At 43.9% G+C, this 14,884-nt stretch overlaps 1 protein-coding gene across 1 annotated transcript; it reads right to left on the bottom strand.

Moving 5' to 3' along the window:
- Window positions 1-432: 432 nt before the first annotated feature.
- On the bottom strand, window positions 433-14,588 carry LOC308171044 (nucleoside diphosphate kinase-like). The gene is made up of 5 exons (XM_080545916.1): window positions 14,286-14,588; window positions 13,108-13,229; window positions 6,632-6,733; window positions 5,164-5,276; window positions 433-895 (listed from the first exon to the last, which is right to left on the bottom strand). The coding sequence occupies exons 1-5, from the start codon at window positions 14,431-14,433 to the stop codon at window positions 778-780; spliced, it is 603 nt and encodes a 200-aa protein (XP_080402042.1). The 5' UTR covers window positions 14,434-14,588; the 3' UTR covers window positions 433-777.
- Between the last annotated feature and the right edge of the window lie 296 nt (window positions 14,589-14,884).

Below are 14,884 nucleotides of genomic sequence, written 5' to 3'. Positions count from 1 at the left end.
ATTCTACACATCTAACCCTAACCCTGTTATAAATTATGTTCAAATTATATCCATCAGAATACAGTAAACCTAGGCCTATACATGACATTCATATAAAGCAGCTGAAAATACCATGCATATGTGACACGGTCTGCATGTCGGCAATTCTCAAGGCGCGCAAGTCATGCTACGAAAGTTGAAGTGTTGAAGAGCCCACTCGATATAACAAACAACAGTTTTAGGATCACTAAATACTTAATAATGTGTGAATTATGTGTCGTCTGCCGTACTCTACTGGGTAAGTGATACATGGCATGTAAAAAAAATCATCTAATTATGTGTAGTTATGTGTTTTTAGCATGTTGATGTTCTATCAGCATGTTGTGATGTGCTAAACATGCAGTTAGATGTTCATACTGATGTTCCTTTTTACCTGCTAGCTACTAGCAACTGTTTTGCGTGTGTTTTGATTCAGAGCGAGATTCTCTGGTATTTTTTTTTTTTTAAATAAGCCTATCTTCCTTCCAATCTGCACTTTTTTTTAATCTGGAAAGAAACTGAAAAATTACCTTTCCCTAATTGAGAACGTTTTCACCAGACCCTGTCACATATGAGAATAACAGCAATATGATGTTGACCCACAAGATGGGGCTAAGGGGCAGACAGAGTATCACAGTGACGAGGTGGTGAGTGTGCAAACTCAACAGCAGTAGAGGATGGTGAGGTTTTTATGCAAAGTGCACTTCCTGTCCATTGCTCTACCTTGCACACTCAGTCCATTCTCTCTCTTACGTCTGGTTAGGTGCTACTGTCCTGTCCTGTTGCAGCAGTCCAAACCATCAATTCCTTTCGATTAAACCACAGCTGGATTTCCCTCTGCGCCCCCTCCACTGAATCACTGGCATGGACCACATTTCTAAAGAAAACAAGCACACAATTCTTAAGGCATTTACTCTAGGTAATAACACTTCTATACTGTATGTACACCTTACTAGTACCGGGTTGGACCCCCTTTTTTGCCTTCAGAACTGCCTTAACTCTTCGTGGCATAGATTCAACAAGGTGCTGGAAACATTCCTCAGAGATTTTGGTCCATATTGACATTATAACATCACACAGTTGCTGAAGATTTGTGCCAAGAAAATATCCCCCACACCATTACACCACCACCAACACTTTCGCCCAGAGAACTGCCGCTCGCTGGATATTTTCTCTTTTTCTGACCATTCCCCCTCCACCGTTACCCCTAGAGATGGTTGTGCGGGAAAATCCCAGTAGATCAGCACTTTCTGAAATACTCAAAACAGCCCTTCTGGCACCAACACCCATGCCACGTTCAAAGTCACTTTCCCATTCTGATGCTTGGTTTGAACTTCAGATTTTGACCATGTCTACATGCCTAAATGCATTGAGTCAGCAATACATGATTGGCTGATTAGATATTTGCGTTAACGTGCAGTTGAAAAGGTGTACCTGATAAAGTGGCCAGTGAAGTGAGTGTATATGTATGTTGTTGTTGTTTTTTCTTCTTCTTTCCTGTACAGTGTCCTTAAGTTCTAGAAAGGAGCTATTAAATTACATCTTTATTTAAATAATAATAACAAATAATAACAAAAATATTATTATTATTATTATTATTATTACAATAGACCTCCATGGGGTGTGATCAACCTCGGTTAGTGTATTTTTGTACAGCTCTGAGCTGCCGGTGAAGGGGATGGGGATGTGAACCGGGGGAGGCTAGTGGAGGTAGAAACTGGAGGATGGGCTCTTTGTAATGGATGGGTTAGATGAAACACCATTCCTCATTCCATTCCATGCATTACAAAGAGCCCGTCCCCCGATTTCTGCCTCTACCACCAGCCTACCCTGATGTCTTGATAACAATTAAATTTAGTAGCTTGATTGAATCCAACGATGTTATTTGATTGATGATGGCGCCTGATGTCTAGGTAATCTCTTCACATGGGCTCTCCTACCACAGCTACGCAGATGACACTCAACTCTTCCTGTCCTTCCCCCCGTCTGATGTACACGTGACAACCCGTATCTCAGCATGTCTCGCTGACATTTCAACTTGGATGGCTGACCACCATCTCAAGCTCAATCTTAACAAGACCGAGCTCCTCTTCATCCCCGGGAAAGCCTGCCCTCTCCAAGACTTCTCCATCACAGTGGAGAACTCTACTGTAACCCCCTCCCTGACAGCCAAGAACCTTGGAGTGATCCTGGATAACCGACTATCCTGTGCGGAGAACATTGCAGCAACGGCTCGCTCCTGCAGATTCCTCCTCTACAACATCAGAAGGATACGACCATTCCTTACTAGAGAGGCAGCGCAACTCTTGACCCAGGCACTGGTCATCTCCCGCCTGGATTACTGCAATGTACTCCTGGCTGGGCTCCCCGCTTCAGCCATTAGACCTCTGCAGCTCATCCAGAATGCTGCTGCCCGGCTGGTATTCAACCTCCCCAAATACTCGCATGTCACCCCTCTCCTTCGCACCCTGCACTGGCTCCCGATAGCAGCTCGCATCAGATTCAAGACCCTGGTGCTTGCATACCAGGCAGCTAAAGGGACAGCCCCTGCCTACCTGAAGGAAATGGTAACCCCCCAAACCCCTGCCCGCTCACTCTGTTCCTCCACCTCGGCTGGCCGACTGGCCCCACCTCCTCTACACAGCAGTCGGGCTGCCCGATCACGTCTCTTCACAACACTGGCTCCCCGCTGGTGGAATGAGCTCCCCACGACTGTCAGAACGGCAGAGTCACTACCCATCTTCCGTCGTAGACTGAAGACCCATCTCTTCAGGTTACATCTTAACTGCTCCTCCTGAGACATCTTCCGACCCTCACCACTACGTCTCCTAAAGACACCCGCTTTCCCCTTTACTGTGTCCCTAAGAACTTCTACTGCCCCCCTTGTACTGTTTCTCAGTTTCTCCAGTAAAAAAAAAAAAAAAAAAAAAACGTTTTAATAGGCGTTTTAATAGGCGATAATAGGGAGAAGGTTTTTCCTTCTATCAGTGGCCCCGGGCCTGAGCTAGAGTACTCTTCCTGCAACGAATAGTGGACTGCTGATTCACATGCTTAGTATTCAAATGTATTGATTGTAAGTCGCTTTGGAATAAGGCGTCTGCTAAATGCCAAAAATGTAAATGTAAATGTCTATCCTGTCTAGATGTGGGACTAGGCTTTGATAGTGGCTCCTTCCTCTGGTATTGGTGCCCCAACAAACACATTGATGTGAATCTGTATTTGTTTTTTTTTACAATAGCTTGATTTGATTGACAGCAGAGTTTGGTTTAGTCCTAAAACACTGTCAGGTCAGAGAAGTCAGGGGAACACAAAGATGACTTTTAAAAACCCCTCCTCCACTTCTACTTCCTCCTCCTCCTCCTCTTCCTCTAAGGGAAAGAACAAGCGGAGGAGTAGGATTATGGTTATTTATGACATTCAGTGGTAATATTGATAATAGTAATTCTAAGCATATTCCATACATAAGTGTTAACGGAGTGCTAAAACAGAATTCTACTAATGAAGGAATGATGTTAATATACTGTACAAAAATCACTAAAACAACACCCATGAAGGCTACCACCGGGGGGGGGGGGGGGCTGGGGGGCAAGGCTACCGCCGGGATTTTGAGTTCAGCAGCTTGACAGCTACAGGGAAGAAGCTGTTCGTGAGCCTAGACTCCTGTACAGCCTCCCGTGGGGACAGCTGCCTGGGCCAGTGACAGGTTAGACATGTTGGTTGGTTGGGGAGGAAGGCAGGGCTGGTTGGGGAGACTGTGTTTTTGGGCTTGTAGCCCGTGATGGCCTGGATGCCCTGCCACAGGCGTCAGAGATCAGAGGTGTTCTGAAAGTGCTCCTCAATCTGCAGTTTGGGGTTGTGTTTGACCTCCCTGATGCCCCTCTTCAGGTTAGCCCTGGATGAGCTGTAGGCCTCAGGTTAGCCCTGGATGAGCTGTAGGCCTCAGGATGAGCTGTAGGCCTCAGGATGAGCTGTAGGCCTCTGCATCGCCAGATCTGAAAGCGGCATCACGCGCCTCCAGCAGTAAGCGGACCTCACTGCTCACCCAAGGCTTCTGGTTGGGGAAAGTTCTTCTCTGTTTGTGGGTGGTGACATTGTTGACATATGTATTGATGTAATCCAGAATGGAAGAAGCATATGAATCAATGTCAGTGTGGGAGTCCAGGGTGGCCTGATTGACGAACATACTCCAGTCAGTGTGTTGAAACTGGTGCTGTAGTGTAGAGTCCACTCCCTCTGGCCAGACTTTGGCTGTCCTCACTGTTGGTTTTACACGTTTGATGAGTGGTGTGTACTTGAGGAGTAGGAACAACAAGAGGTGATCAGACTGTCCCAGGTGGCGGAGGGGAATGGCTTTATAAGCGTCAGCAATGTTCGTATAAACTTAATCTAGAGTGTTGTCTCCTCTAGTCGGGGCAGGAGACATGTCGGTGGTATTTTGGGAGTACAGTTCTCAGGTTGGAGTGGTTGAAATCCCCTCCAACAATAAAGGCTCCACCCGGGTGTGCAGTTTGTTGTTTGCCAATAGCAGCATGGAGTTCTTTCATTGATAGCTAGATTTTTTTTTTTTTATGTTCGGGACGTTTCTGAGCGTATTCCACTTGCTGGAGGAGTATAATCTGTGACTTGTGTGTCTGGCTCATTGGCTACCTACTTTACTGCCTATTACTACTGCCCTAGGAGCTGCATTTCTCAGTGCTGGAAGACGAACTAAGTAACGGAAGCCTTTGTGTGCAGATAGGTTTGTAACATGTCTTTTGATGATTTTTCATAGTTAACTTCCGGTCTGAGTTTTGTTTGGAGAATGAGGGAATTTGTTCGAAAATTCGGGCTGGATCATTTTCAAACTAAATAAGACTGCAATTCAACCACGCATAGTCCTTTGCTAGTTTCAAGATTCAAGACATTCGCTGGATAAAAAGATGAACATCATTGACAGATTGTTTCAGTTTGCATTGAGCAAAGGAGGGAAAGAGACGACAACACAATTTCAATTGTCACTGCAATTCCCATTGCCAGGTAATTCCCACTCGAGGGTGGCAGCTTCAAGCATTGAACATGAATGTATGATAATGCTTAAGCCTTTACAACTATGTTTTTACATCTTTCTTTTCATTTGGGTCAGTGTTGCTTCTGCTTCATGTTTACCTGCTGACATGAGTGCTGAAGTCCCCTCTGACAGTTCCTGGCTGGGCCTTGGCAGGGTTGGTGGCTCCCACCATGATCCGACATGTCTGGACAACATCAGGCCCCTCCCACACCTTAACAACGGAAGGATGAACAATACAGGGCTATGTCACAAACCCAGGAATAAATATTCCGATTTTTATTTTTTTTATTTTTTTATTTTGTATTAATTAAGAGTTCATCCATGCCATGGTGGTGGATATACTGAAGCCATGTCATTACTTAAAAGCACGCTGAAATGATAAGGCAACTCAAATAAACATGTAGGCAATGAAGTTCATATCATACTGTGCGAATGTATATCAAACTGTTCATTTGGCCACTCCTAATGTTCTCACTATCTCTCTGATGGATATTTTGGTTGTTTTTGCAGCCTAAGGATGGCCTGTTTCACTTGCATTGAGAGCTCAGTTGACTGCACGTTGTGCGTATACAGCAACAGCTTCCAAATGCAAATGCCACACTTGGAATCAACTCAGACCTTTTACCTGCTTAATTGATAAAGAAATAATGAAGGAAAAGCACACACTGGCCCATGAAACAGCTTTTGAGTCAATTGTCCAATTACTTTTGATCCCTTGAAAAAGAGGGAGCTACATACATAATAAACATTCTGTCTGTGTCCAAATATATATGGACCTAACTGTATATCACAAATTGAGGACAACTGGTCTCTTTTACAAGGGAGCCCTGCATACATACAATTTACAACCAAGCATCATACAAAATTGCAACATTATAAAACACAATCAAGAAAACCAACCACGTTTTTTTTCTGAGTCCTCAATCAATATTTTAAATTGAACAACCACTTGTACTTTGTGTATTGTTCCAGCAGTGAGGTGCACCCAAATAAAAGCGGCTTTACACAGTTCGGTGGAAACCTGAGGAACCTCAAAAGTTAACCAACCCTGAGAAAGATTTATTTTAGTTTTTTCAATAATGAGGTTAGGCAAGCCGGCGGTTTATGCAGTAGGGCTTAAAAGGGGACCTTTTTAATGATGAATAGACCTACGAGTAATGAAGAGATCTTGGTCCAGACAACTTTTTGCAATAAGCTATAACTATCACCTGTGATGAAGCGAAGGGCACTATGGTAGATGGCATCCAAAGGTTTAAGAGTAGCGGCTGCTGCACTTCCATAGATGACATCACCATCATCAAGCACTGGCATGAAAGTTGATTGCACAATCTATTCCTATAAAATAAGCCCACCTTAAATCTTAGCTTTTTAACTACTCTGTATGTTTTGTAAACGTCAACTCTCAAATGAGAAAGCCATGCACATTGTAATAGAACCCTTTACTCGTTTTGTAATGTGAAAGGTTATCCACCTGTAAGATTTTTAACATTATGTAGGTATCTTAACGGGAAATACAAATAAGTAAGAAACTGGGCAGGTTCTCTAAGTTGGGGCAGGAGAACTCACCATGGCAACCACAGGGCCAGAGGTCATGTAACGCACCAGACCTGGGTAGAAGGTCTTCTTCCTCAGGTCCTGGTAGTGTTGGGAGAGTAACTCCTCCGGGGCCTGCACAGAAAACAACCCTCAACTCACTTTTCTGGTGTTGCTATGGAAATGACATAAGTAAAGGTCATTTCAACATAATTTCCTATTAATTAATAGTGCAAAATATACTACTATGTAAGTTAATAAATACCAGTTGAGTATACCTTTTAATAAACTCATCTAAAATGTACCAAACGAATGGACCTACATGGAAATTAATGAGTATCTGTCCCAACTCCTTATTACAAAAAACTAGTTTAGTGTAAGAATAGAGATCACTGGTGTAATTCAAGTAAAATAAGTAGCCTTGAGAACCGATGGTTCTATCGAGCCTAATGGCCTTAGGGGGCAGGAGCCTATCTCCTGTTTCCATAGCTCGAGGTGGCTTGATGTACAAGTACATTCCCTGGACATTTTGATTTTGATTTGATTTGATTTATTTGAAAGTTAAAAAGAGACACATACATAAAATCACAGTGTGACACTCAATAACTTACAAGGATAAAACACAGAAAAGTCAGAGACTCGCTGCATGTTCGGCAGTTGAGGACTAATTCATTCAGCTGCTGGCTCAGCCCGGGCCACCATACAGACTGTCTTGCGCGCTCCCTGCACTTTACCACCCCCTGGTGGCCTTCATGCAGCCTGGCAAGCACCTCATTTCTCATTGTTGAAGGGATGACGAGCCTGCTTCCCTTCAGCAAAAGTCCATCCTCTACTGTGAGTAGCGCCTGTTCCGCCCAGTACAGCCTAAGAGCCGGTTCACTGTTGTTGTGTGCTGGCCATCCCTCTGCACTCAGCTGCATCACCCGTGTGCACACACTGTCCCCCTTCAGCTGCTCTCTCAGCTCGTCCAGATAGGCGGTGCTCGCTGGCAGGTTCTCCATTATCATGTCCACGTAGATGTTAGTATTCTCGAATAACTCCTCATCCGGTGTCTCTCTCCTCTTCACAGGAGCACGTGAGAGTGTATCGGCAGTCCACAGGCACTTTCCTGGCACATGAGCAATGGAGTAGGAATAGCGCATCAGGCGCATCCGGAAGCGCAGAATCCGTGGAGGGAGAGTGTCCAGCGGCTGAGACCCCAGGAGACTCAGGAGCGGCTTGTGGTCTGTCTCTAGCTGGAAGTGTCTGCCGATGAGAAAGTTGCGAAACCGCTCGCAAGCCCAGGTCAGGCCTAAGGCCTCCTTCTCAACCTGTGCGTATCTCTGCTCAGTTTGGGTGAGAGACCGCGACACGTAGGCTACAGGTCTCCACACTCCATCCCATTTTTGGAGAAGCACACTCCCTAAGCCGTAAGACTTTGCACTCCCTGTTGGAGTCGTACATGGCCAACACTGGTGGGGATATTAGTGCATCCTTCAAATCTTGAAAGGCCCTGGCCTGCTCGAAGCCCCACAGCCAGCAGTTCTTCTTTGACAGAAGGTCTCGCAGAGGCTTGTCTCTCTCCACCAGCTGTGGGATAAACTTCCCCAGCTGGTTTACCATGCAGAGAAAGCTTCTCAGCTCACTCACATTCGTCGGCTCCTCCATCCTCCTCACAGCCTCTGTCTTACTTGGGTCGGGGCTAATGCCACTGGTGAAGATTATATGGCCTAGAAAGGTCACCTCTTCTTTCGACAGGTCGCACTTATCGATGTTCAGGGTGATTCCGGCCTTCTCGATCCTCCCCAGCACGACGTGCAGAAGAGCATCATGCTCCTCTTGTGTTCGGCCCCACACCAGCACATCGTCCATGTGGCAGACGACACCCTACAGCAGGGGTCGGCAATAGGCGGCCCGCGGGCCATTGCTGGCCCATCACCAATAATATTTGGCCCAGCAGAATATTTTGAGAATCCACTTTTTTTTTTTTTTTTTTTTTTTTTTACAATATCGGACCGACAGTCCCACATATAGCGCCTATAATGTCCGAATAGAGAATCTACCTCCACCTGAATAATGCTTATTGTACTTTTATCCATGTTGAGAGTGAATGACACAGGGACAGACAATCAGGCAGCGGGGTGCACCGAAGCGCACTGACGCTGAACCCCTCATAGTGAATCATAAGTAGGTGGACAACGTGTAGTGCTGAAATAGCCGTGTGTGGTTTGAAAAAAATAACACCAGCTCAGTAAATAATTCAAACGTAATGTTTACGTATATGTGACTGCAACACACATATGAACAGTAACAAAGCAAATTCAGTTTAATATTCTGAAAAACATTGACAACAAAATCGGTGAAAAAAAGAAAAGAAAGAAAAGTAATCCGCTTATGCGAGGGGTGGTGGTGCATAGGCCTATGCTCCTGAAACGACAGAGCAAACACGCTATTAGGGATAATAATTACAATGAGCCATTCATTCAAAATATAAAAAATACAATTAGGTTATTAAATACAATAACGACAGGCTTGGTACTCACTTAATGTGAAAAGTGGCATCTCCCATCGGTCAGTATTTGCTTGATATCTGGTTATATGGACGTCACTTTAATCCGCAGGCAGTTCTCAAGTTTTTTTTTGCATCAATCGATTCCTCTCGTGCGTCTTTATCACATTCATTGAGGAAAAGGACGACTCGCATGTATAGAAAGGGAACATTGTGAGCACGGAAGATGTGAGTCTCACAACGGCTTTGCGTTGATGAAACCAGGTAGGATGAACATTATAGTTCGCTGTCCATTCCTCTTTAAATGCCCTGTTTTCACCGTCAACTTTCCTCTTTACACCTTTGGAGAGTGACATGATGTTTCTCTTGCTAGTTAGCAGGTTAAATGTTTAGCTAACTTCACCCGGCAGGCAAACAACCAATCCAATAATAATGTGACCTTGTCTGGGAGGAGGGGGGAATCATTCAGAATGAAAGTATGTTAAATAATTATTAGAATAAGCTAGGCTGCGCTACATCGTCAGTCCACACATTTATTATTCAAAACTATGGAAAAGGGTGAAACTACGTTTCAACGTTGTTGAGAATCACAACACAAACTTGCTAGTCAAGCCAAAATACTGCAACGTAATGGATTGGACTGCTACCTAGTTAGCTACAACACTACTTTACATTGTTACCTAGTTAACTACAACACTACTTTACATTGTTACCTAGTTAACTACAACACTACTTTACATTGTTACCTAGTTAACTACAACACTACTTTACATTGTTACCTAGTTAACTACAACACTACTTTACATTGTTACCTAGTTAACTAGAACACTACTTTACATTGTTACCTAGTTAACTAGAACACTACTTTACATTGTTACCTAGTTAACTACAACACTACTTTACATTGTTACCTAGTTAACTACAACACTACTTTACATTGTTATCTAGTTAACTAGAACACTACTTTACATTGTTACCTAGTTAACTACAACACTACTTTACATTGTTAGCAGGCTCACAAAACAAGCTGTGTTAGTTGACTAGCGATGTGTACATTTTTCGAAAGAAAAGTCAAAGCATTAGAACGTGTCACATTTTTTAACAATCAATTACTTATGAATGAATGAATGAATGAATGAATGGAATGAATGAATGGTCTTTATTGTCATTGCTACAGTACAGGTACCAAACAACGAAATTTAGGAGGGGTGGCTCCCCTGGTGTTAGGGAAAAAAAAAAAAAAATAGAAAAAAAAAAACGTTCGGGCCCGCCATCTAGTGGCTCAAAAAAAATTGGCCCGAGGCCAAACCTAATTGCCGACCCCTGCCCTACAGCCCTTCCGTGACCTCCATCACCATTCTGTTTTGGAAGTGTTCGGGGGCGGAGGCGATGCCGAAAGGTAGACGATTGAAGTAATATCGGCCAAAGGGCGTGATGAAGGTGGTGTACTTTGATGAATCTTCAGTCAGAGGTATTTGCCAAAATCCCATATTTGCGTCCAACTTGCTGAATATTCTGGTTCCAGCCAGCATTCCCAGTGTTTCCTCCACTGTTGGGTGTACTTTTCCCGGCACACTGACTCATTGAGGTTCGTGAGATCAACACAGATGCGAACAGCACCTGTCTTCTTGGGAACCACCACGATGCCGGCACACCAGTCAGTTGGCTCCTCGATTCGGCTGATCACTCCAAGGCTTTCCATGCGGGACAGTTCTTGCTTGACCTTGTCCATCAGTGGTGACGCCCACAACATCTAGTGGACTCCTCCCAGGTCCCATCAGTGGCTTAGTTGACTTCCGGAGGGTAGGTGGATCCTTGTCTCTGTAGATCTCTTGAAAAACAGTGTGAGGCATCACTGTAACATCAGCACCGGTGTCTATTTTGAATGGCACACGTCTGTCATCGATGTTTATGTTGACCATCCATGGCTCACCATCAGCTGTGATGCTGCCTAAGAACATACAGTCCTCATCCTCTTCACAGGAGCAGGAATAGTCCTCTTCAACCTCATGTACAGATTTGGATGACTTACACACACGCTTGTAATGCCCCATCTTCCCACATGAATGACATTTCACCTCATTAGCGCTGTGAATGGGGCAGAGAGCTGCCGCATTTATGACACTGGACATTTTTCCCCTTTGAGTATTGGGCACTGTGTGGCTTGGCTGGGTAGCTGTTAGCCTGTTGAGGTTTGTTTTTAGCATATGTCTTGCTACTGCTCTTAAACACTGTCTACAGATTTAGCATCACTTGCCTCTGTCCTGGTGTCCCCTCGCAGAGAAGATTGCTGTCTTTTCACCTCTTCACTCTGCCTCGCCATGTTTATTGCCTTTTCCAGGGTCAAGTCCGGGTCCAGCTGCATGCGTTCGGACAGCCGCTTATCCATCAGTCCAACGACAAGCCTGTCACGAATCAGCTCGTCATGTAGTACTCCATATGTACAATGCTCCGCCAGCGCATATAGTGCCGTCACAAATGAGTCCACCGTCTCGCATTCTCCCTGCTTGCGCATGTTAAATTTGGCAAGCTCGTAGATAACGTTTTTCTTGACTACGAAGAAACCCTGTAATCCATCTCGCACCCCTTGGTAAGTACATCTTAGAGCATCAGTCAGATTTAGTCCACGTAAAATATCATCCGCCTCATCTCCCATACAATATATTAGTGTGTTGACTTGATTCTCTTCAGTGCTAACATTCAGGTTACTTGCCAGACGAAATCTTTCAAACCTGCGTATCCATTTGGCCCACTCTTGCGGCTTTGAAAAGTCGAAGGACTCCGGAGGCTGGATGCTGAACGTAGCACTTGAAACTGGCGCCGCTCTCTGGGCTGCAGCTGCTCCCGCGTTAGCATTATCAACCATCCTTTTCTTCTCCCTTCTCACCGTCACGAGCTCAAATGACACTTGTCGGCCGACCTAACTCTTAACACTCACTTAAAGGACTTCTGACACCATGTCGTGTTATTCTCCTAAACATACACGTGAGTCCTTCTGTATTTAAATGTAAGTGTCTTTATTTTAACTCGCTCCGTAGCTCTACAATACCCGTCTGTTGTTGTCTTGTCGTAACCTAGGCAACCTGCCCTGATGTCACTACGGTGGCCTGTACACAATAACAATAACACCACACTGCTCAAGAGAAAGCAAAGGTATTTTTCCCTACCAATGTCCTAAAACCCACGGTGCTCACATTTTGAACACTGGCCCTGGTCCTATGGTTATGGGTGTCCAAAGTCCGTTTAAAATAACGTCGAAAATAATTGGGTGCAGAGTCATGGTAAATGCCATGGACCAGTCTGAGTTTTAGCATGGCCACTCTGTCCTCCACCTTGAGCCATCCAAGGGTTTTAAAGTGTTGGGCCGTCAGGTCAGTGTGAGAGGGGAGCTTCAGAACAACTCTAATACGTTTATTTTGGGCAGCTTGTAATCTATTACATATTTTTATATATATATTACTGTACCAACTTGTACATGCATAATCCAAATGACTTTGTACTAGACATGGCTAGACGTGACCCCCCCCCCCCCCCGAGTCCAACCCTCAATGCTGAGTGGGAGGCATCGGGTACCTTTTCTTCATGACTCGGCCGCAAGGCCCCTGTTACTGCTCCTGGCTGGCTGTAATTCAAGTACCAAGGACTACATTCTAATTCAATTCCAATAAGCCTATTAATCAATGATACATGGAGAGGGGTTAATGTCCATCAACTCAGTGGAGATGTTAGAATGTTTAGCTAGTGAGATAGCTGTGGTTAACCTCGAGGCAAACGATAAACATACATTAATGAAATTTACAATCACAGCAAATGGAGCAAAACTGTTTTGTTTTGTTTTATCTGTTAGTAAACTGAATCTACCCTCTAACATTCTGCTGCTTGAAAATTCAATTCCAATTCATGATGAATTCCTGAATGATCTAATTGAATTTTTATTTCAATTGATCCCTACAATGTTATATTAGCCATTTGACCCAATTGGGGCAGATTTCTTCTTTGTGCCTTACAAGCACTCTCTCACCTGTAGCATCTTCAGGCCCACCAGTTTGAAGCCTCTCTGCTCAAAACGCTGCATGATTATCCCCACTAGGCGGCGCTGGACTCCATCTGGTTTCACAGCAATCAGAGTCCGTTCCCCTATCTCTATTATGCATACATAGACCCATCATCAATCACACAACCATGGAATAAATAAATAAATAAATCTCTCTCTCTCTCTCTCTCTCTCTCTCTCACTCAAACACACACTTCAGCACTGATATACCATACACAACCTACATACAGTACAAGCGTGAGAAATTAAACACATGTGACCACATGATGGTAGACTACTTAATCTAAACAAGTCATAAAAACACGGAGCAGATTGGTTTCATTTTGCGCAAATGAATTCCAATCAGAATTTTCATACGCAGAATTTCATAGCCATCGGCCCGGCCAGCAAGTCACACAACTATTTTGGAGATGTCATATGTTCATTTGATTTTTACCATGCATCCAATTTATACATCATTTATCCTGTTAGTTAAAAAAAAAACGCTATCGAATGCTGACAGTAAAATAATATCACAGTTTAGGCCTAATGCATCAAACTGGCCATATGGAGTGGCCAGATGATATTTTAATTAGGGGAACATGGTCTGAGTTAATATATGGACTGACGACTCACTAAACATAACTCATTAAAGAGCACGTGAAGGCTCGTGTGCGTAAAAATGCACCCACGGTAGGAGCGCCTAGAGGACAGACTGAGATGAGCGTCTTTAAGACTTGGATTCCGTACAATTAATCAACTCTCGTTTAAGTAGTCTAATAATAACTCATTCAAATGCGTCTGTTGGATTAAATAATTAAAGCAAAAGTGCAGTCCTAGTATAGTATGTCTCCAGCGGCGCTATGACCCAGACATGATCGCGTTTGGTCTGAGCGATGTTTGCCAAATCAGATTATTGGCGGTTATTGTGAATTAAATCAAACGGTGATCTGATACCCGCTGAACAAATAGTGTAAGCCAATGCGACCTTTGGCCACATACGGTTTATCTTATGGGGGCAACGAACACAACAATATTATTGATTCTCCACAATAGGCTACTTCTCTATAGGCACCGAGAAACCTAAGGTGTGCAAACACCTCTAATAAACGCAAAGACCTAGGCTATACAATTAACAATTTAGGAACATTTAAGAATGTAAATACCTGATGTGGTATTGTGTCCAACACCTCGATACCCAAGCCGCAGGGTAAACGCGAACTGTGGTATAGGAGTTTTCCTTGTCGGCTGAAATGCATATTTTTGACCCCGTAGGAAAAAGTTCTGAAACACACACCGTTGATAGAGTACCATGATTTCAACGCCCCAAAATGGTGAGGGCAAGTCGATTTTTTGGAAATGAGATAAATCAGTCGGTAGTATAGCATTAATAGAGTCAAATCTTCAACACCAATCACGAGTCCCACCCCCGCGTGTAGCGCAATTTTAGGAAACAAACATGATTAACTCCAAATATGCCGGCGAGTATAGGACACAGTTCCATGATCACCTCTTTTTAGATTCTCATGTTAGCGCTACATTATAAAATGTATTGCCAACCTATATACAAAATCACCTCGGCCCTCACCCTTCACTGTTTTAGGACTGAATCACGCAATATAGCCACTGTTGGACGTAATTACATTTATATCTAATATGCATGGTTTGAAAATAGCCCTGGACTGCGGATAAGATCGTTTTAAAGAGTTGGGTCTCAAAACGATGTAGTCAGGGAATAATTCAGCAGTTAGTAAAGTATTATTAT

The sequence above is a fragment of the Nansenia antarctica genome (assembly GCF_963989245.1).
Source record: "Nansenia antarctica genome assembly, chromosome: 15".
Classification (NCBI taxonomy): domain Eukaryota; kingdom Metazoa; phylum Chordata; class Actinopteri; order Argentiniformes; family Microstomatidae; genus Nansenia; species Nansenia antarctica.
This window is presented reverse-complemented; position numbering and strand designations above follow the sequence as displayed.